General features: G+C 38.3%; 1 protein-coding gene across 1 annotated transcript in view; it reads right to left on the bottom strand.

Annotated features, from left to right (window-relative positions):
• The window catches only part of LAMA2 (laminin subunit alpha 2), a 588770-nt gene that overhangs the window by 413251 nt on the left and 150641 nt on the right, over positions 1–24878 (bottom strand). The window contains exon 3 of the mRNA XM_084776810.1: positions 21968–22080. Within this exon, the coding sequence (XP_084632936.1) occupies positions 21968–22080 (113 nt within the window). The remainder of the gene's footprint in view (positions 1–21967; positions 22081–24878) is intronic.

The raw sequence follows: 24878 nt of genomic DNA, 5'->3' as shown, positions 1-24878 counted from the left end.
CGGGGCGCGCAGAGGGGGACAGGTACTAACAGTTTAATTCAGGGATTTGCTATCCCCTGGAGAGACAGTTGCTCAACACTGGCCAGTGTCCTACTGAAAGGACAAACAATGTAAATAAGCAAGTAATGGAATTTTAGGGAGAGTTTTCTTAACAGTCACAGAAGCTTTTTTTTTTTTAATGGCATTCGAACAAAGACCTCAATGACACAATGGGCAAAAGTATTTCTTAATAAACAGCACTTAAGGACAAGGTCAGACAAAGAATGGAAGGTTTGATGTAAGAATACATTTATTGCATCCCAAGAAATCCAGTGTGATCAGAAAAAAACAAAACAAAAAAACAAAACAAAAAACAGACAGCAAGCAGTATGTAGTCCACGGTGAGGACCAACTCCCAGGGACACACAGAAGCTAAGTAATTGGGTCTATACTGATTGGGATGCTTGCTACCTATTTGTGGGCACTGAAAAGAGAGGTGACAGAATCTAATAATGTTTTAATTGGTTATTCTGACTGCTCAAGGGCCAGTGGGCTGCAGACCCACATTGGGGTGGAAGTGAGTTGGACATGAGGCTCTTCCTCGTGCCCTGGTGAGAGAGAGAGATGGTGGCTTCAATTAGAATTGGGTGATGTAAGCAATGGTATCATGCACTCATGCTGTATCTTGCAGGTAGTCTTTGAAGGATCTGTTTGAGAAGTATGAGGAGAAAATGATATCGTTGGTTACTTATAGAGTTTGGGGCTGTACAGCTTGGTTACTATGGATGCACTTAGCGGAGACACTGAGGAAGGCAGCTGAGACTAAGCTTTGTGGTGCTGGACAAGACAGTTAGTGGAGCTGCTCAGTGGCAAATCAATACAATATATGTTTTGTCACTTGGACAAAGTTTTAAACTTTCTATTCCTTGAAAACCTGTTCTCCATCTGTACAGTGGAAATAGTGATATTAATTCCTTTATGCAGCTCAGAAGAATGGGATACATTTGAAATGCCTAGAGAGAGCTTGACCTACACTAATCTCCATTTAAGTCAGCTGTTACAATCAGCAATGGCTTATTTGTCTCCTTATTGACAGATAAGATTAAAGTTATATTTTTACATAATCTTTAAAGGGAAATTTATGTTAAGTTGGAAAATGATCCACTTTGAGTGTACTTTTAACTGAGAAAGAGAGATTAGAATTGTCAGTAAGTATTTATTAATGGGAGACACGGTCTATCTAGGTCTGAACTGACTGTCATTTTTAGTTTTTAATTTACTTACCAATAGCATTATGGTTGCATTTAGTTTTGTTGAACTTTTCAAAACTATTGTAATAAATGGAGAATAAAGAAAAGAAAATTCCAGTGTAAATTTTGTTTTTTTAAAAAAATATTTCTTTTCTTTCTTTTTTTCATTAAATAGTAAAGAAAAAAATTTTAAAAAGGAAAAGAAAACATGTTTCAAGTGCAGTGATAGAATGTATTTTAAACGTGTTTAGCTATGGATGGGCTCACTTATCTAGGAAGTGCATGTTGATGATGCTCCCCATGATAGGAGCAGACACCGAGACTGAACAGTTTCCTGAAGTTGAACTAAGTCTGTGTCACTTAATGTCCTCACATTTCAGATAAATCACAACTCTGACCTTCTCAACAACTGTTAAACAATCATGTTGTGTCTGTTCCCAGAATCTAATAGATACTGGAAAAATAAATGAGACATGAAAATGTATTATCAAATGCACATACATTTTCACACTTATCGGTGTTGTATATTTTTTTCCTATCTCTAAGCCCAATCATCTAGGAGTTATTTCCTTTCAAGTACACAATGCTACCTTGCTAAGTTCTCATTGCTTTGTTAGGGGTATTTTGATATTGACATATGTCTTAAACCCCAGCTGTGTGGTATATAGTTTTAATAAGTTTATGATAAATCAGCTCTTTCCAGGACATTGTCTTAACTTCATAACTTTTATTTCCTATGTCTGATAAGGATGAGTAAATCATGTAACAAGAATTAAATTCATTTACTATGTTTTCAGAAATTTACCCTTGTAAAATATTGAGTGCAGAATTCTACATAATGATTTGAAACAAGGAAGGCCATTAAATGCCACGCTGCTATGGAAACACTCAAGTCTTTGGTGTGATTATTGCGGAGACGTTAAATGTTCTCTCTCAGCAAAATCAACAAATCACACTGGAAGAGAAGAACTCGGGATTTAATTGTCTGGGAATCGCCTTGACTAAATCGGATCGATAACAATAGTCCCTCCCCCCCCCCCCCCGTGTCTTTCTGATGTTCATTTTGTGGCAATTAGTTTCCCAGACCATTCTTACCAGATTCCCTAGGCTGTATGTCTTTCTATGAGTGCTTACACTGACCAATGAGCACACTAACACCTTAACTCCGCCCAAATTGTTCTCAGAGAGGCCTCAACACAGACAGACATTTGGGCAGCCAATAAACGATGTGAAGTTCTACCTATAAATGCAGCTATAGGGTAATAATGCTTTTGATAACTCCAAAGTTTTACCTAGACGTAAAATTTTAAGATTATTTTACATTAATTTTTAAGTGAGTCTATAACAAACGGTAAGTACAGTTCTGTGAAGAACAGAGAACTCCTCGAGGCTCTTAAATTCTGAGGCTTGCATAGGAAAATGCATGGAAAATGTCTGCTTGGAGTCTGGCGGGCAACCTGTGAAAACGGGAGGTGGGGAAGGCATTGGACTGGGCTCTGGGTACCTTACTTTCCAATTGTTAACTATTCAGCAGCAGGCTTATTCTCTGTAATGCAAATGTTCTCGTTTGTAATATTATCTTACTTGAAAAGTTGAAAAAAAAATCCAGATGGCTCATGGATTCATGTAAGACATTTTGCCCACTGTACAGGACAAAACAGATTTTCAAGTAGTGCGTACAGCAGCCCCCCAATGACAAAGACGCCTCTTGTAATTCTAGACATGAGCATGCACATTTACATTTGTATGATAAAACTATAATTTATGCAAATAGTAAAATAGCTCATTTGCTACCTGACTCTTTTTGACTTATCATGAGCCTTTAACTGATGACATATTTCAGCAAGCTGAGCAAAATTGAGCAGGATTTAATTTCCTCTAGCACAAGGTTGTATCTATCATGATTCAGGACTTTAAATTTTACAGTGTACTCCTCATTGCTATTCTTTCCAACAGCAGGTAGTTTAAAAATTACTATGTATCTGTCGAGATGTGTCAAAAACGACCTCGAGAAATATTAGAGAACTCTGGGCGAAACTATGAACTGTTATCTCCTCAAATTGATTTGGAAAACTGAAAGAAGAGAACAGAAAATGAGAATTGTGGGCAAGGGTGTGAGGAGCTTGGAACTCCAGTGCCCTGGTCATGGGAAAAGTCAAATGGCATAGCTGAGACGTACACTTGCAGTATCATGCAATGTGTAACTCCACCCACACATGGTACCTACTGTAGTCAGATTCATTCTAATGGGAGGAAAATGTGGCTTGACAGAGTCTGGGTGAAATGGGGGGTTTTTATTGATGAGTTCTATGTGTCAAGTTTTCAAGATGTAAAAAGGTCTCTGGGCAGATGGTATTACGGCTCCAACAGTAACACGGATGTCCTAAATGTCATTGAACTTACACATTCAATGATGATTTTTATGTTACAAATATTTTATCATGTTTTTGTTGTTGGTTGCAGTGGCTTACAAAGAGAACCATAACTGCATATTTCAAGAAGCTGATGGGTTGAAAGTAAAGCCATCACTCAAAACGTCCACTGCTTTCTTTCTAGGTTGAAAATGGTAACCTCAAGCAAAAAATTTAACGAGAAACATGGAACGTATTCCTATCTTTAAAAAGATCTGGGGGCTGGAGAGATGGCTCAGAGGTTAAGAGCACTGACTACTACTCTTCCAAAAGTCATGAATTCAATTCCCAGCCACCACATGGTGGCTCACAACCATCTATAATGTGATCTGATGCCCTCTTCCGGCCTGCAAGTGTACATGTAGGCAGATCACTGTATATGTAATAATCAATAAATAAATCTTTAAAAATAAAAAAAGATCTGATTGACTGACCAAACAAATAAAGGCATTATTAAGCTCACAAGAAAAGTGAAGCAACCATAAGAATATTTTTTTTCAAATATGTCTGACCTCGTGACTAGAGGGACTGAATAGTAATATACTGTGACCATAAATAAAGGTTCAGTGCACATCACAGTCATCCCACACTCACTGGTCCTATCATGGCTAATTCTGAGCAATGATTTTTTTTTTCATCATAGTATCAAGACATATCTGGTGCTTTATTTATCTTCATTCTTCAAACCCTGATTTCTTTTTAAAATAAAATTTAAAGATGCTTTTAATTCTTTTTTTCTTTTTTCCTTTTTAATTTTATTAATTTATTCATATTACATCTCAATGGTTATCCCATCCCTTGTATCCTCCCATTCCTCCCTCCCTCCCATTTTCCCCTTACTCCCCTCCCCTATGACTGTGACTGAGGGGGACCTCCTCCCCCTGTATATGCTCATAGGGTAGCAAGTCTCTTCTTGGTAGCCTGCTATCCTTCCTCTGAGTGCCACCAGGTCTCCCCATCCAGGGGACTTGGGCACCAGAATTTGTGTGAAAGTCAGACCCCACTCTCCACTCAACTCTGGAGAATGTCCTGTCCATTGGCTAGGGGTGATGCTTTAAATTCTTGCTCATGCACTTATCCTGGTTAAAATGAATAATCTTCTTGGTTAAAAAGAATGTGATGTGACATATGAATAGGCATGTAAGAAGCAGGAGCTGTGTCACTGGTGTGTTGACCAGATCCGTGTCTCCCTTAGAAGAAATCTCATGTGCTGCTGCGTGGTTAGCTTCGGTTGTCAACACGACCTAAAATCACCTGGGCGGAGAGGCACAGCGAGGGGCCGTCTCATTGGGTGGGTCTATGGGCACAGCTCTGGGGACGGATGGTCTTGATTACTAGTGTTAGTAGGTAGGGGAGGACCCAGCCCACCGTGAGTGGCACCATTCCCTAGTCTGAAGTCTTTGACTGTATTAAAGTAGAGAAGACAAGCAAACAGGCTTGTATGCATTCATTCATATCTCTGCTTTTGACTATGACCTTTTTACAACCTAGGCTGTAAACCACATAAGGCTTTTCTCTATTAAGTTGCTTTTTGTCAGGGTATTTTATCACAACATAAAGGGAATTAGAATCAGTGATATGTGTCATATGGTATTTTCTAAAATGAAGACAAGTAGAGGACAATTGCGTCATAGCTCACGTTCTGCCTCAACACACATTCATATTTGTGTAGACACACATGTAAAATGGTAGCATAGCAGTCTGAAACATGATATGGTTGGCAGATGTACATTAATATGAGTGTCAGGATGTAATCAATCTATTTAAAATGTAAAATCTAATTATGTGAGCTATAATAGAATTAACTAACTTTCAATTGTTTTATAAACGAATTGAAATATGTTATCACTTTTTACATTTTCTTAAGTATATTCTAAAATCATTGGGGAAATAATATTTATTTTCTTATCCTATATCTTAATTTCCATATTTTACCATATATGCTCTTCTATATTGCCAAAACCACTAAGTAAATATACTAACTTTCACATTGATATGTATAAATATTTGTCATTTCAATTTCTTGAAAAGTGTATCAGTGAAGATGACCACAAAGTAAAATTTGAAATTTGACTTTAATATTATTTCTCAGAAAAACCATGCATTTAAACCCATAACTGAAAGTTTTTAGCCCAGAGTAAGTAAATACTAGGAACAGAGAGAGCATCATAAATAACTTATCCTGTATTCTGAGAAATATTAGAAATATTCCTGCTGGCCTCTTTGTTGAACCTGATTTGTGTGTGTGTGTGCATCTATGTATATCTGTGTATTTATGTGTATGTATGTGTAAACTATGTGTGTGCATGTCTGTATATATGTGTATCTATGTGTATATGTATGTGTTTCTGTGTATTTACGTATATTTATGTGTGTATGTGTGTGAATATGTGTTTGTGTTTACCATGTTCATGTGTGTATATGTTTGTGCGTGTAGACACATGTGTGAGGATATATGTGCATTTGTGTGTATGCATGGAGACAAGAGATCCACATCAGGGTTCCCCATCTTCGAAGTCTCTCTTCATCTTGTTTGTAGGACAGGGCCTCTCACTGAACCTGGTATTTGCTCAGTGGAAGCTTCAGAAATCTCCATGTTCCCACCTCTTCTGTGCACAGATGACAGACGCATGCCTCTGGGACTGGGTGGGGATGGAACTCAGAACTCAAGCGAAGCCCCTCCCTATGGAACCAGCCCCTGAGCCTGGCTTCTTAAACCAAAAGCATCAGGATGCCCCAGTGAGAAGCAGCCTCTCTGGGAGGCCTGGACTGACTTCCTGTTTGTGCTGGGTTTGCTTTATTTGTGTTCACTGTTTCCACTAATTTGAGATGAGACGAAAATCACCTTTCCGCAGCCAACTTGGCAGAAAAGCTGCAATAAAATATTTGTAGAAACAAACAAAAGTGAGATATTTTGACAAACTAATATATTACTTCAAATGTTTAGACACAACCTGGCTAATAAGCAAAGATGTTATCTCTTCTATTTTTATTCCGAATGATTTCGTTGGCTATTACCTTAATTGAAGAATTGCAGTGTAAACATTTGTGTATTCAAATAATTAAACTGGGCGCTGGTAGAGGTACTGTGTTGTAAAAGGTTCCAAATTACATCTCATTGTTTGTAGTCATTTGACTTTTATTAAAGACTCTCAAGAAGAAAAAAAAAAGGAAAAATCCACAACAAAAGTAACCTAGATATGTTTGTTACTCATTGGAGTCAAGGTGTGGCAAGTGCTGTGTGCTTTTCCATCCTGCATTCTGGTGTTTCTGGTACCCGGGTAGTTGGCTCATCTTCCTCAACACTTCAGCTCCCTCCTGCCCTAGTTGTCTGTCACCTGTAACTCTGAGATGCCTAGAGTTTAGTCTGGCCCTCCTTTTAACTCTAAACTTCCCTCCTAGCTGAGCGTAGAGAACAGTGTTGAACTTAAAAGACTCCCTATCCCCGTGATCTCCCAGCATGCATCACCACTCTCCTCTCTCCCTTCGAACTGCAGGCTTGGGCAATCCAATTGTCTCTTGACTATTTCCATATTAGTAATGGATGTCCATTTCAAATATAACAAGTTAACTATGAATCTTAATTGCCACCCAGTATCTAATACAACCCGCTTCTTAGTCTGTAACATTATCGCAGCATGATGCACAGCTGGGTCCAGAACCCAGAGGGTCAACATTCTCACCTGCCTTCTTCCACCATTAAATCTACTCACATCAACTTCCGCCATGAATTGCAGTCCAGTCCTGTTCTGCTCTGCCACTGCCACCTCCCTGAAGTCACCTCATTGCAGGAAACAGCAGTGATCTAACTGCTGTTCAGTTGGCCATTCCCTCTCCCACAGGGATGCTAACGAACTAAAGGAAATCATGTTACTTCTTGCTTGGACCTCAGTGGTGGGCAGTTCATTATTCCCCAAGTTAAGTCTAAAGTCCTCCTGGGGGCTGACTGCTCCCTGCAGTGGCTAAGCAGACAGAGCCATCTGCCCGGCATCACCCCACACCACCTTTTCCTTTGATCTCTACGCTCCAAAAACACAAACCATCTTTCTCTTCCTTTCTCTCTGCTGGTGACAGAAATGTATTCACTTTTTTCAGGGGTTAGTACTTTCTGTTACTAAATTCTCAGCTCCAGCAGCACCTGTTCGAGGCTGCACACTTAGAATACACAAATGAAGGTGATCTTCTATCAGTCATTCCAGTGTCATATTGTTTATTTAGTTTTCTAATCAGTATTATCACTATTTTAAATGTTTACTTGATTTTTAACCCTTTGAGAGTGTCAAATTGTGGAAGGCAAAGAGCACTGTCTCCTTCGTGTCTGTACCTTCTGTCTATCAATAAAGATTTTTCAGGAATGTTATTGGTTTTTCTAAGAAAGCAATTTCACTATTCTTCTGTTTCCTGGTGACCATAATTTTAAATATTCTCTTATTTTCTCAAAATGTTCCAATAATTAGTATGTTTCATTATTAGGATAGATATTTAAAATGCTCCTTAAATTCATTTACACATTTTTGTCACATATCATGTTCTGACATTTGCTTTAATATATATTAGCTTTAAAAATATGTGTATATAAATGTTTGTATATATATTTTATTGTGTGTGTGTATGTGTGTGTGTGTGTTTTTCACCTCCTCAAAGTCAATAAGCATAAAGACTGAATAAGATACAAAGAGCAATTGCTTGGTGGTACTGAGAAGCTATTGAAACTGCTGGACTTGAGAAAAAGGCAATGGACCCACATGAACTAGGATTTCCCTCTTGCCATCTTCAGTGACTTGGGGAAAGGCTAGCAGAGCTTGGGTTGAGAAAAGTGGTCCTGCCTGGAGTGTGCTGCAGCTGCTCAGAAGCAACCCCCACACTGGACTTTAGGGATACAACATCAGCGAGGGCCTGAGAGATGATAATCCGTAGAGAAATAGGGGTGAAGGCCTCACTTCAGCCTTGGCGTTGAGAGCTTTGACGAATGCTAAGAAGGAGGGAAAGGGCCAGGAGATAAAGAATATGCAATTGGTGACGCCTGAGGAATGAAGAGCTAAGCTGACCATTGAGAACTTACAGAGACCTGAAAGAATCAGAAATTGGACTTCCAGATAAGTCAAGCAGGAAAGGTTCATGCCAGAAGCTAAGCATTCTGTTCTGCTTCCAGAACAAATGTCAACTAGAGCAAGTTATTAAACTCCCTGTCTACACAGACCATAGGGGGATCTAAACAGCTCCCCAGATCAAGGCCATCCAATCCCTTTCTAGCTCTTGTGAAGATGTAAATAAATCCTTTCGAGAAAAAACCAACAACATTATCCAGACTTATATGAATTTCCAGGCATAGAATATTTAATTCAAACCCATCATGCATGTCATAATGAGCAAATGAAAAATGGGGGAAAGATGATTCAAACAGACTTCTGGGTACTTCAAATGTTACAGTTATTAAGTATATAGTGAGAAAATAAATACTTTGCTGAAGATTTTGACAGAAAAAAAAACCCTGAAATTAAATTTTTAAAAGTATCAACTGCACACTTACAAACAGAAAAACATAAGACAGAACTCAGCAGGTTGGTAGAGATATGATCAGAAAAGCAAGTCATCAGACAACACATATAAAGACAGTCCCATCCCCACACCCCCAAAAGGAGAGACCTAATATAATATACAACAAAACTCATCATCAACCTAATATATAATTGGTGTGTCAGTTGGAATAGAGAGAGACAATATATGAGAAAATAATCTCTGGGACTTTTCCAAAACTGCTTATAGAATATACATCTGTTATACTCAAAGACATCAAAGAGACCAAGAGAATCTATTCAACACAAACACTTATGGAAAAGAGGTTGGCGACCGCTGTTAAAGGAAACTCAAAGAAGTTTTGCTAACAGTAATGCTAAAATGTGCTGATAAAGCATGAAGTTCAGTCTGTATATCTCTAGTATGATTATTTTCATATGGAGACAAGTTCAGTGATAAATTATAATGCTACTGCTAACAACGGTCGAATCTGCTTTCTTGCTGCACAAATGGCAATGACATTAGTCCAAAGAAACAAATTTCAAAAGAGATGTCCCTGGAAGGACCAAAAGTATAGCTACCTCAGTGGAATTAAGTGAGAAGAAAAATTCAAAGGAGAGAAAACATTCTATAATTTAGATTTTAAGTTCCTCAGGAAAAAATTACAATGGAAACCTTAAAGTGCTTTCAAATAAATGATAATGAAAAACTCAGTGTCAAAATTATAAGATAGCAAAAGCTGTGTAGAGGCCAAAATGCTTCCTTATGCAAATATGCTAGGAAATAAAAAAGACTGAAAAATTAGTAATGTATTTGTTTATTTCAAAAAGCTAGGAAAAATGGTAAAGTCCAAATTAACTAAAAGAAAGTAAATATCAGGTTGCATAATTCAATATAATATAATGATCTGATAAGAGATTAGAATCAACCAAGCAAACCAGTTACTTGAAAAGACTAACAAAATAGTAAGTACTAGCAAAGAGTCATGAAAAGAATCATGGTGCTACACAAACAGAAGTGGGCATGGAAATTACTACAAATCCTTTATACATTAAAAAATAAGAATAGTATACAACACACAATTATATACCAATGTATTTGTATTTGTAGAGGGAATGGCTAAATGTTTCAGGAGGCTCAACTTACCAAGCTCACGTGGAAATGGTACCAAGGTGTGTATTAGTTATTTCCTATTGCTGTGATAACGTATGGACAAGGCAACTAGTAGAAGAAACAGTTTGTTTTCAGCTAATCCAGAGGGTTAGAGACTACTGATGGTCAAGCAGATATCACAGGAAGCTGGTGAGTGGAGTAATAGCTGAAGGTGAGCATCCTGAACCACAAACAGGATGCCAAGACCCAACTAGAAATGCATTTGGTTCTGAGACCCCAAAGCCCAATTCCAATGGGCTTCTTTCACACATGTGTTGTTCTTCCAACAAGACCACACCTGCTAAGCCATCCCAAACAGGTCTACTAACTGGAGACAAAGTATTCAAATTCCCTAGACTATGAGGGGCAGCTCATTTAGACAAACACACGCCTTTTCTTCCTATTCAGACATTAATATGCTTAGGTGTCTTCATTAGTGAGACCATTGGACCGTGCGTTTTCTCTGTGCATAGATTTTTAATTCACAGAACATACATCTGTAATTGCTGTAATAGGTATGACCATGTATACTGCTGTTTGTTTGTTTGTTTGTTTGTTTTCTGAAGGAATGTGGAAGGCTATGAGACTCTGGCCTAGAAAAAGCTGTTGCACGCTATAAATGAAACTAACAGAGTCAACCTGGTAGGAGCTTGGAAGTCAATACTGCTGCGAATTATGTGGGCTGTGGAGTCCCTGATTCAAAAGGTTTCAGAGTGAACAATGTTAGCAACTGGACTAGAGATCATTTCTTCTTGTGATATTTTGTGCTTTATGTGCGTGTCCTAAGAACCTGCTTAAGGCCAAATTTTAAAACAATGTACTAATTTCTTTGAAGAGGAAATTTCAAGAAAGCCTAATACAAACTCTGTCATGGGATTGTTAGTAATTATTCTTATGCAGGTCTATAATAATAATTATATATATATATATATATATATATATATATATATATATATATATTTCATAGTTGGGAAGGAAAAAGGTCACTGTCAAGGCCCATCCTAGTAGAGAGGCTACAGCAGTTAAGAAGATTAGTAACATTAAGAAAAGGCACAGTCATAGAGGAGGGGAGTAAAGGGAAAATGGGAGGCAGGGGGGAGTGGGAAGATACAAGGGATGGGATAACAATTGAGATGTAACATGAATAAATTAATAAAATATATTAAAAAAAGAAAAGAAAAAGAAAAGGCCAAATCTTCATTGAGATAATGGGAAAGGTGCCTTTAGGGCAAGACCCCACCCAGCAAAGCTTTCAACTTGTGAGAGAAAACTGCCTAAGGAATTCTCCACTCCTAGAAAGACACCACCCACAAAAGCTTCTGCAAAAGTCCTGCAGTGGTCAAGAGACTATCCCAGGCTGGCAGCTGAACTTGGCAGTGCCATCAACATGATGCTGCCTAAAGTCATGACTAAAGTTGTCATGGACTCTTCCTCTGTGACTTCAGAGAGCTAGTGAGGCCAGGCAAGTGGCAGAAGTGTCTCAAGGGAGAGAAAAGGGCCCAAGGAGGCCACTACATGAAGCTGTGAAAGTAGAGCCTGAGTTCTTTGGAAGACACAAGTTGTTAGAAGTGCCAGAGTCATGAGATCTCTTCCAAAGAGAGCAACAGACTGGGAGAGGAGCTGGCGAGAGGGAAGGAAGGATGATACAAGCACCAAATCTGAAGAGGCAGAGCCCATTGACTACATGATTTGGAGTTTCCCCTGCTGAGTGCTGGTCTTGCTTTTGTGAAGTGTTTCTCAGTATACTCTAACCTTACCTTACAGAATCACAATGTTGTAAGTCTGTACTTTACTTTTAACCTTATAAAGGGTTACAAGTAAACATTGCTTTGAGTCTCAGAAGACTCTTCGGGCTTTCAATGAAACTATTAAAGGCGATCTTTTGAAGGCTGTACTAAATGCAGTTTGCATTAGGATATGGGCCACAAGAACATGGGGGCCAGGGAGTGAATGTGGTGGTTCCAGTGAGATGCTGCCCATGTTTTTGTAAATTGGTAGACATGTTTGGCTTAGCGGATGTAACACTGCAGGAGGATGTGTTCCACTGTGGATGAGCTTTGCAGTCCCAAAAGCTATGTGCACTCCCAGTGGTGGCCTCTCTTCATCTCTTGTTTGCAGTCCTGAAAGTGAGCTCTCAAATGCTCCTCCGGACACCTGCCATTTCTAATCCACCATCAGGGACTCTAACCCTCTGGAACTGTAAGCCCATAATTAAATCTTTCTTCTATAAGTTGCCTTGGCCACCATGTCTTATGACAGCAACAAAAAGCAGTAAAGGAGATAATACACTGGGTAGACACAAAGACACAATAGTTGCAAATTATCTCAATCTCCATGATGGCTCTTTGGGTAGGTACATTAGCAAATAGTTACCATCTTTTCACTAAATTTTGACATTTCTGGGTTTATTATGGTAAAGATATTATCTATTTCTATTCATATGTGTATATTTGTATTTTTATTAAAGAGGACATATTCAGAGAAAAAAAACACCTCAAAACTCAATAATATATTGTTATCAGACAATACAGAAAGTGGAAATATGTTTGAATTAATAAAGAAATAGAAAAATGTACATGTATGTGGTAACAAAATAAGATGAAGTAAAATTGGTTATATACAGTATTTAAATAAAGAATAAAGCAGCAGCTAATAAGGTTTCTTCTTGATTAAAACCAAATAATTTGGGGAACATAACAAAATATGTAAAAGTGCTTCAATGACAAAGTGATACTTATCGGGTCCTATCTATGTAAGTTTGAATTAAAACAGATAAAATATTTTTCATATGGCATAAAACGTGTGCTATGATAAGCATCTCAGAAATCAAACTGTTTCTGAACTTACTCTAATTTCTTGTTTAGCGTCTCTACATTACACCCATCACCAGCAGCCCAGTTGTTCTCTGCTCAGCACATTTTCATTATGGAAGACCAGAAAGAGTTCATTACTGAACACCAAGCAGATATGCGGCAGGGTGTGAGACAGTTGTCTACCTATCATCACTTACTCCGCAGACTGACCCTTTTAATAAGGCAGTAGCACTGTTAGATCCACTTCTCCTGTGACCCACAGAGGAACATAAAGGGAGAATCAAATGAAGGTGAACGGACTGACAGAGAAATGGCAGGTGAGTAGGAGGACGGACCTCCTGATGTCTCCTCAGCCTGCGTCTGGTCCTCCTTGGCAGTTTTACATATTACAGGCAAGGGTAATGCAAAGCTATGTCCCATTTATGTATTAAAACACACATATAGACCTAGGGGAGGGGAAAAGGGTGAAAGAGGGAGGGAGAAGAGAACAGGAAGATAAAACTGAGGGGATAACAATAGAGCTGTAATCTGAATAAATTAATAAAATAAAATGCAGTATCATCTATTAAAAAACACATATATTCCATCTTACAACTAAACCATGTAGCTGTATTGATAAAAGAAAGTTATATCTACCTATAAATATGTATTATAATTACATTCTATATAAGTATGTATTATAATTATAATCTATATAAATATGTATTGTAATTATATTCTCTCTATATAATGATATAAGTTGGCAAGTCCAAGACATGTGTTTAAGTATAGTAAGAGATAATAAGCAGAAGTATAAATTCTAAGAATAAATTGAGGAGACACACAAGACTCCAATAAAATGATGAAATAACAATGTTCCTTGTGTGGAAGCCATCAGACAGCTGTGAAAATTGCCCTCATTTGCTCTCTTCCAGGATGTCCTATTCAAGCTTCCCATCAAAACATTGGGATGATTGAAAATGGTCGCAGAGCGTCCCCACAGCTTTTTAAAAGGCAACTCGCTTCCCTGTGTTCTATTGTTCCTACTTTTTAAGAACTAATTAATTTAAACAGTGACTCCAAGAAGCTTTTCCCCAACAGGCAGTTAGCTTTGCTGCAGTGGGGTATACGTCTCCAAATATTTAGTGTTTCACGATGATGCTAGACTTGGGTCTATCTGTGTCTATAATTAAATGAACAAGTTAACATGTTGACACTTGTTTAAATAATATTGCAGCAGCACTCCGTCAGTCTTTCCCAGCCCCATTTTTTATGCCTCATTTTTTACCACTTGGAAAAACAAAACGCCAAGCCACAACAAAACAAAGACAAATAAACAAGTAAATATAGCCCGCGGTTCCCAACTTCACTACACAGAAGAGTTACAATAATTGGAGCCTTTCTCAAACAATGCCACAAATATGACAGAGTCACATGAGTGGAGAAAAGGTGGCTGGCATCTGGGATATGTTTGGAAAGAAGGCTGGTGAGAAGATTGATTTTATGCTTTCTGTGAACTGAATGTTTGTCCCCGTAAGCCTCAAGGTGACGTATTCAGGAGCTGCAAACACCACAGGACATCAGAAGGATGGAACCTTCATTAGTGGCCTTTGTAGGAGGGCTCCAGGGCCTTCACCTGCTCCGTCTGCCACATGAAGCTACAATAGTGAGGGGCTGTCTATTTCTATCTTCTGTATTTTCCTTTGTTTATAGATTTTAGGGTAGAAGTCCTTCACCTCCTTCCTCACCTATTATCTCTAAGCATTTCATTTTACACTGATTATACAATTATGTAAGGTAATATTCTTTAGATTTCCTTTGAGATAGTTTATTGTTAATAATGAGTAATATGATTGTACTGAAAGATTTTTGTTTTTGTTTTTTGTTTTTTTGTTTGTTGTTTTTTGGTGTTTTTGTTTTGTTTTTGTTGTGGTGGTGTTTTTTGGTTTGTTTGTTTGTTTGTTTTTTTACTACTTCTAACTGTTCAATACTCTAGGATTTCAGTACATAAGAACATGTAATTTGTAAAATGAGGAAATTCACATTCTTCTCTAATTTGGATGTTACATTTATGTTTATTGAATACCTGCTCTGGCAAAGATTTCTAGCACCATACTGAAGAGAAGTAGTGACACGGGCACCTCTGTCTTGCTGCTGGTTCTTCATGAAATTCCTTCATCTGGTCTCTACTGAGTTCAATGCTATTAGCTTTGGGTGTGTCATACATAAAATTTACTGTGCTGATGTTCATGCCTTTGACAGCTAATTTTTAGAGGATTTTAGCATAAAAGAAGGCTGCATTCTAGCTATTATGAGCACCGTTGAGCAGATGTCCTTCTTGTATGGTGGAGGATCTTGAGGGTATATTCCCAGAAGTGGTATGGCTGGGCCTTGAGGTAGACTTATTCCCAGTTTCCTGAGATAGCACCAGATTGATTTCCAAAGTGGTTGTACAAGTTTGCATTCCCACCAGCAATGTAGCAGTGCTCCTCTTTCTCCACATCCTTGCCAGCATGTGCTGTCACTTGAATTTTTTATCTTAGCCATTCTGATAGGTGTAAGATGGAATCTCAGAGTTGTTTTGATTTGCATTTCCCTGATGACTAGGGATGTTGAATATTTCTCTAAGTGTTTCTCAGCCATTCGATATCCCTCTGTTGAGACCTTTCTGCTACACACAGAATTCTGCCTAAAAATGTGCAAGCTTGGATGCAGGCAGAGTTGGCAGACAAACTCTGCCAAGACAGGGTAAGCAAGTCCTCAATAGTTCCTGCCTCACAAATATGTCTGATATATTGGGCCAGAAGGCTGAAGATGATGCCCCAACATTATAGAGAGTTTTGGGTGACTGTTCAAGCAGTAAACTGCCTCTGTCATTTTTTTTTTCTTCTTCTCAGTTTGGAAGCTGCTAACCTATACTTTCAGTTAACTCAATTAACTTTCATTCCTCCTCAGATCTCTGATGGGGTTGAAGACCACATAGTTTAGTCTTACAACTAACCTAAGCTGTTTAGGAGTGAAGATGTTTTTAGGTCTAGATAGAGATTTTGAGTTGGCACTGATGAAAGATGATAGATATTGATTCTCATTCAGAATTTTACGCTCACCAAGATAGGAAAGATGTTTTCTGCAAGGATGCCAAATGCAATTAGCCAAAACACCTTGAATATAACCTTCATATGACCCCTGATTATATTTTGGTTCTTCTTGATGTATGTAATTTTTCTACTTACGTGTAATAATATAAATGTATATGCCAAAAAATTAAAATATAATGATCATAATGAACGAGTTAACCCAGAAGCAGAAAGAATCAAATGGTATATACTCACTTATATCTGGACACTAGCCCAAGGGGCATGTCCCAAGAAAGTCTTCGCTTACCAGGAAAGTGGGACAGAGGGAAGGACATCCTATTGAGACTCTAGGTGAGAGAATCAAGGGAGAATGGGGAAATAGAAGGACCCAGAGGATCCTAGAAATCTACAAGTAGATCATTATGACAGGCAGATCTGGGCCCAGGGATCCTGCTTAAACTATGGCAGCAGCCAAGGGCAATACATACATGCAGTAAACTTCGAACCCCTACCCAGATCTAGCCAACGGACAGGACATTCTTCACAGTTGAGTGAGAGTGGGGTCTGACTTTCACATGAACTCTGGTGCCCCATATTTGACCACATCCTCTGGATGGGGAGGCCTGGTGGCACTCAGAGGAAGGATAGCAGGCCACCAAGAAGAGACTTGATATCCTATGAGCATATACAGGGGGAGGAGGTCCCCCTTAGTCACAGTCATAGGTGTGGGGAATAAGGGGAAAATGGAAGGGAGGGAGGAATGGGAGGATACAAGGGATAGGATGACAATTGAAATGTAATATGATTAAATTAATAAACTATATTAAAAATCTTTTTAAAAAGAAGGTTACATTCATCAAGTGTACCTGCTGTACCATTGAGAAATCATATGATTTTATCCATATTCTATTGGTATGCTATATTACACGGATAGACTTGTATTTGTTGAGTTGTCCTTATATAAAAAGACAAAATTTCACGTGGTTCGGGTGAATTTTAAAGTGATACTGAATTAGGCTTACTAGCATTATTTTTTTTTTTAATTTTAGGTTCAACCATGATATTGACTTGTAGTTTCTCCTCAATGTCTTTGTCTAGATTTAATACCAAAGTTTTATAAAGTTACTAATTTTCAGGAAAGGGTTTGAGAAGGGTTGGTATCATTTCTTTAAACATTTGGTAGAGTTCAGCAATCCATCAGGTACCAGGCTTTTCTTGAAACGGAGACTTAAAAAATATTCTAGCCATTTAATTTATATTTGCATGTGTGTATGCATATGTGCACATTCCTGCGCATGTCTGAGTGTGTGTGTGTGTATGTGCATGTTTGTGTGCATAGACATGGTGCACAAAAGCACACATATGAAGATCAGAAGACTCCTTGTGAAAGTTACTTCCCTTCTTTCCCCATGTGGGTCCTAGGGTCTGAACTCAGGTCTCCAGGCTTCATGGCAAGCCGGTTTATCCACCTCGCCCCCTCGCCACCTCGCCCCTCGCCACCTTGCCCCCTCGCCACCTGCCACCTCACCACCTGCCACCTCGTCACCTCGCCACCTCGCCACCTGCCACCTTGTCACCTGCCACCTCGTCACCTCACCAGTGCTTCTCGGAAGTATTTATAAGTGGGCCAGTTTCTTTATTCTGTTGGATTATTGGGTTTCCTAGTTCTTCGTGACTTAGCCTTGGGAGACTATCTGTGTCTAAAAATCTATCCATGTCTCCTGAGCTATTCCAATTTATTGTTCACAACTGAAAAAAAAAGTTGTTCACAATAATCTTGGATCAGCTCAGCACACATGATATCAGTTGTAATCTATCCTCTTTTATTTCTGATCTCCTTTGAATCTTGTCTATTTTCTGGTAATTTAGCTTGGTTCTGTCAACATTGTTTATATGTATGTATATATATATATATTTTCTAGGTTTATTGATCATTTCAGTTTTGTTATTTCTGCTCTGATCTTTATTGTTTCCTGACTTCCATTAACGATGGACTAATTTGTTTAATTTATGCTTTGAGGAGCAGCAGTGGGCAGATAGAAACTTTTTGTGTTGCTTTTCAGTGTACTCGTTTGTATTCAGCTCACTGTTAGAATTGCTTTAGCTTCATTCTTGAAGTTTTGAGACACTGTCTCTCCATGCTCACCTCATAATTTATTTTGAATTTTTTTAGTATCCGCTTCAATCTGTAACTTGTGCTGAAGAGTTTTGTTTCACTTTTGAATATTGGTAAAAATTTCCAACATTTCTCTTTGAGCCAAGGGAATATAGATGAATATTAAAAAATAGTTTAATATGAAAAATACTTAGCTTTTAACAGCACTTATTTTAATGTATATTCCTGTGTATATGTGTGTGCAGAGGGAATATAAACATATGTGTACAAGAACTCACTGAGGCCAGAAGCAGGTATCAGAGTCTCTGAAACTAAAGTTATAAACAGATTCTGGGAACCAAACTCCAATCCTTTGCTAGAGCACCATGCAGTCTTACCCATTGAACCAATTAACCACCGCCCCCCACCAAATAATAAACTTTTAAAAGACACACAGACAAACAATTCTGCCACAAAGCTAACTCTTTGTGTGTTATTTCAGCGACCACTCAGCTTTCTCCGTAAGCAAAGTCAAGGGCAGCAATCAATGAGGTAACTGGATTCCAAATAGCACACAGCATCTTGAAGTGGAACAGCAGAGAATGTTTGAGACATTCTGTTATTCTTTGAATGTTCGCTATCACATTCTAACTTGCTGTATAATTCTGTTCATCATCCTGCTGTTGAGCTTTTGTGTATAATTCAACCAAACAGTTCAGTTTCTACTTGAGTTTTGCGAATTCTACATCCTAATAATAGGCACGGTTGCCAGATGGAATTTAGTTGTTATACTGGTATAATCATTATTCCATATTCTTGCCACAATGCAATGTTTTTTCTGCTAATCTCAGTGGTGAAGCACAGCATGATTAAATCATTTGCTCATGATAGGCTGTGAGTAAATAGAGCTGGGAACTGTTACCATCCCTTAGTAATAAGCGTCTGAAGACAATCTGTTTATAAAATAGGAGCTACTTTTTTTTCTAAATAAATTATTTTTTTTCCTTTGGTTAGTGCTAATCTTGAATGCTAAAACACTAAAGAATCTCTTAAGTATAATTGGTGAGTATTTGATCAAGTTGTCCCAATGACTGCCCCTTATATTTAAAATAGTAATGTATTAAAAGCACTTCACAGAGGGGTCAAGAATATGTAAACAAAATCACTAGTACGATACTAGGTTTGTATAACCAGAATAAAAATAAATAATCAAAGCTCTCACTGGTTCAATGAAGGTTGGTGGTATTTGTCTATTCCTTGCAATACCACTTCTTTGTCTCTCAGTCAGCAATAGCTCGTTAGACGCTGTTTTGAGAAGCGAATGAGACAGCAAAGAACCTTACCATTTCCTTGGCTATCGCTGCACTCAAAGATACTTCTCTACATCTCTGTCTTGTAGCTGAGTAAGTACCAGGACACTTTCCAAATTTTGTTATTCCACAGGCTGAGGTCACGTGGAAGCGTCAAACCCTTCCTTGATCTCAGGCATTCTATTATAAAACCTGATTACAAAACATGATCAATTTTTTTTTACATCATTAGTTAATTGACCAACTAAACTAAAATCTCAAATCAAGTAGAAATGAGAACTTACTTCTTGATATAGATTATATGCATTTGTCCTATTTCACATGCATAGAATAGGCTAAATTTTTAGGAAGTAAGAGAAAGTAAACATAAACATCATGTTGGGTGAGCCCCACACTACCAGACCATTTGAGCCCAGAGCCCTGAACTAATCCTACTTTGCGAAATCAGACTTCAGAGTTGGGTCAACCGTCATTATACGATAACTTTTTTCACTCATTATGAAGACATAACTAGCAAAGACGCTTTGGAATACCAGTTCATCTTAAGGTTATTATGTTACATGGGAGGAGGCATAAATGCAGAGAACACCACACTGCTTCTGAAATCATCACGTGGCTGCGTGGAAATCAATACAGGAGACACAGTTAGGGAACACATACCTTCCTTTGCTGAAAACGCTATGGCTTTCAGGTGAGCTCTGACTCGCTTAATTAATGATGGGATAGTTCACTAAAGGATTAAGGTAAAACCTGGGATTGCACTATATGGCTATAAATTACAGGGGAAGAATGATGCTCCATTTGATAACAGATAACTGTTGAGGTCAAAGGAAAGTTTGAGTAATCTATGAACATGATATTAATAATTGATTTTCTTGATCCATGTGCAGTCTGAAAGAATATGTGGGGTGTAAGTGAGAACAATTAACCCGCCCTATCTATTGATTCCCTATCAGCAGCAATGACCTGAGAGAATGGACTGCCGTCTCACTCATGATTGGAAAAGCTTATTTTTAATGATCACATAGCTACTGGGATCAATAAAGGACCAAGATGTCTTCATCCATTAACAAAGCAAGTCCAGTTTGAAGGTAAGATCCTCTGGAAATTCATCTGCCAATTATCTAACCTAAAGAATAATCATACTGTGTGGATGGCATTTGGTACTCCACCACCAGACAGTGTTCTGTGAGATTTCTTAGCAACTAAGAACTAACTCAAGGCTGACTTCCTTCTAATGGGCAGAAATAAGCCCAGGTTAGCTGGGTAAGCAGCAGCAGCATTAGGACCTGATGCTACCCAGATGCTCAGATACCAAGGAGTCCCTGGAGGCATAAAGGAGAATCTTCTGTGAGATGTGCTAACTTCCTCATTCCCAGAACTGCCATTTGTAGCTTAGGAGTGCATGCAGACATTATCAAGTTGGGTCAAGACCTAGAGAAGGGACGCTTAATTCTCGGATCTAGTGTCAATCTATGCTGCTAGCTGTTACTTTCTCACACCGTGGCATCCTATGACAACTATGACCTCATTGTGGAGTGCAGTCTGTGTCGTTAAGCATCTTTACCATCCCCTTATATTATTACTCGTCCATCTCCAAACTGGTGTAGGGGGACCAGCTGGATGATTTCTCTATAATGATTCAAGAGAATGAAAGCAAAACAAGGTCAATAATAATCCATTAAAGTTCAACATCTCTCGGCTTAATCTCTGGTCAATTGACACTGTCTCATGTACTAGGGGGAAGTATGTGAATGTCTTTTTCAAAATCCATAATGAATCCATGAGGATAAGTCTTGGTTATTAAACTCAGCCTGACATGAATATTGTGAATAAAAATAAGAACGTTAAGAACATAAGGCATGCAGGTTTATGCAACATAAACTCTGACTTCTAACATAAATTATATGCATTTAGCAGTCCAAGTTTAATTTGGGAATCAACTGTCACAGCTTGTTCAAGGCTCAGGAATAAGAAATAATTTACTCAAGAGACTTGATATCTAAGACCCTTGTAGGTGCCACGCTATCAGCCGACTAGTATCAAAGCTTTGTTTCCTAAGTTTTAAACTGAACTGTTGTATTTTCTTTACATGAAATTGTATTGATCCACATTTTTATCATTGCTCCCAATTAATTAGCACACATTCATCTTTTACTTCATGTCTCTAAACCATCCACACGGGTCCACTTGAGTTGTGCTTGAGAAATAAGTGCCAAACAACAATAAACAACTATCTATGAAATGGACAGGAACCTTTGTCACAATATCGAGAAAATAATAGTGATAAGAAACCATATCCCTTTATCTAAAAATTGCTAACTAGACAAATAGCAGATGTAAGGTATAATTTCAAAGATGGAAAATGCCAAGAGGTACACTACCTGCTGTAAATCCAGGGTAATTGTTACATAATGGTATTCGACTCCATTCTTGATACTGGGACTCTGCCACCAAGTGTTCTTGCCATCGATAGCATTCGTGATAGGGTGTCTCTCTGTGGAGTTGGCAGCAGCATGAGAAAGAAGAAGAGATTAAATCATGAGTTTATAGCTGTCTCTTTAAAAAAAAAAAAGGCAAAACAAAGACAAAGAGGTATAAAAAGCCTATGGATATCAAGCATTAAAAGGAGTAATTCCTATCTTCAAAACAGCTCTGTGGTTTCATAGTTCTACACACCATGTAGGAAGCAGTGACAAGCCTAGGCCACAGGAGTACTGAACACTGGCTGCCAGCTACAATGGCCACTAGCTACAATGGCCAGCCTCAAAGCTACCTCCTGAAACTAAGTGCCACCGATATACTACAGAAACCCAACTAGTTATGCAGATCATTCGACAAAGGAAAACTCTCCTGTCAGAAAGATGCTCGAACGTTGCTTGTTCACACATATTCTTTATTGCGGAGACTTGGGAAATCTAGTATATATGTGGCTTTAGTATAAAATAATGTCATTTCTACCTATGGGATTTTTTTTTGTAACAAGTCTTTAACTTGACACCTTTCTACCATGATTAGAAACTATAATGAGAGATTGCATCACTAATTCCAGAGGAGGAATCTAATCAACATTGGGAAGCCAGGAGACTAGCACATGAAATTCCAGTGTACCAACCAATCACAGGCTTTCCCTCCCAAACCCAATCCAGATAGATTTGAAGAAAACTTATTGTGGGATACAAAGAGAGACTGGAGACAAGAAGGATGTGTGACCAACGCCTCCAACCATGACTGTCTTTCATCATAGGTCTCTTCTTTCTTCCAAGCCTGGATTCTTATGTCTTCAAATTCAGCTTGCATATCTAACAGAATAAAAATGTCCTCACACCCCACAACCTTGTTGTGGTTTGGGTTGTTCTGCAATCTTTTCTCACATGTCTGAGGTTCTGAGTCTTTTCTCCTCATCTAAATATGTATAGACCACACCTGGATGAAGATGACAGGAGTGACGACTGTTGGCATTCTTGCTTTTGTTCTCAGGGCTGGGGTAAAACTGTCTAAGTCCCTCAGACCTCACATGGAAGCTAGGAAATCTGCTTCCTGAAAGTGGCTCCCCACAAAATCCCATGTGATTCTGAGGCTCAGTGTGGTGGTTGATTTTGGTTCTGAACCTAACATGGTTTGGAATCAACTCACAGACAAGCTGCTGACACACCTCTGAAGAAACATGGATGTACCTTCCAATGGCAGCCCAGATCAATGGAGGTCCAAGAGAAAAGCTTCATGCTTTTTGCCTCGTTGCCTTTGCATTTCACTAGCTGGTTTGTCTACTCTGTTGCTGCCTCTATGTGGCCTCTGCTGTTACATACAGGATCCATGTTCTTCAGGCTTCCAATATGCACTGAAGATCAATGGCTCTCATGGATCCTCCCCTCTCCCCGCAGGACTTCAGTACCAGGACTGCTAACTGAATGGCTACGGAAGACTCAGCTTCTCTCACATGAAGGAAGCCATTGTTGGCCTATCCAGACCGCATTGTGCAAGTCAACATTAGAAATGTCCCTTTAATGTATACTCATTTTACAAGTTCTGTTCTACAGAGCCCTGAAATAATTTGTGTAGCTCCAAGGATCAATCCTACCCTCTTAATTTGTCAACATAATGCAGGAGGCAGGATATGTATTTTGTCTAATGATATGGGTTGAAACACCATAAGACTTGAGGTGTAAAAAAACAGGCATATAAAATGCTAGCTCTTTCCTGACTCCACCAGTTAGTATTTAACTAGCTATGGACAAATGACTTAAATTCCATTTTGTCCCTAAAGTAGGAATGGCAAACTCTATGCCTATTTTCCATCACTTTCTAGGTCCTTAACTAGCGGAAAAAAATTAAATCAGAAAAAAACCACACCAATATGTATGTAGGAGATTTAGGGGTTAATATTGTAATCCTACCCTCGGAACTTTAAAGTAACAATAATCTTGACTGCAATTTGCCTTCATCTGATGTAATCATAAATTCAAAATTCATCCATGAATTCAAAATGTATTTATAAATTAATGCATGTTTAGAAACCTACAATTATCTTCAAGAATAATAATGTAAGGAAAATTCAGTCAAAATTATCCTTTACACTTTTATCATAGAATATGTTGCACTTATTGACCTTATTAGCCATAGATCAGTGAAAACATTTGAGTGGGATTTCTTTTTTTGGAGGGTTGCCTATGAATGCTACCAGTAGGAGGAAAATACATGTGTAGTGCTGGAATAAATTATAAGCCCTTATAGAATGTGCATTGTTATAAATCTTACAAACATATTACACTTAATAAAAATGAAGACAAAAATCAAGAAAACTATGGTCTTCACATATATAAAAATTATCTTCCAAATAAAAACTATAGTTTAGTCATTAAGCACTTATTTTGTGAGCACAGCAATCCCCTGGCATCAGAAGGCTGGGCCTGTGGAAGAATTATCCTCACATCTTAAAGCCTGGTTACAATTTCACCTGTGTTGGAACTTTTTCCAGGAGAGTTCTTGGGGCTCCCTGACTAGCCAACATAGGTTATTTGGCAAGCTCAGAGCAAACGCTAGACCTTGCCTCAAAATCAAAGGTGGACAATAACCAGTGACCAACACTCAAGGTTATCCTCTGTCCTTTTCACATGCAACAGGACACACAGCACACATCTTTGTACTCACATACATGTGCACATTTGTGAAAGAATGTTTATTACATTTGCTGTGATCAACTAGTAAAAAAATTTTGTGTTAATTTTATTTATTTATACTTCTATATAATATTCAACGAAAAATATGAGTTTATGTCTGATTTTTTTAGTCTGG

Source organism: Acomys minous (assembly GCF_964271855.1).
Source record: "Acomys minous genome assembly, chromosome: 3".
Taxonomy (NCBI): domain Eukaryota; kingdom Metazoa; phylum Chordata; class Mammalia; order Rodentia; family Muridae; genus Acomys; species Acomys minous.
The sequence above is the reverse complement of the archived record's forward strand: the minus strand, read 5'-3'. Positions and strand labels throughout refer to the sequence as shown.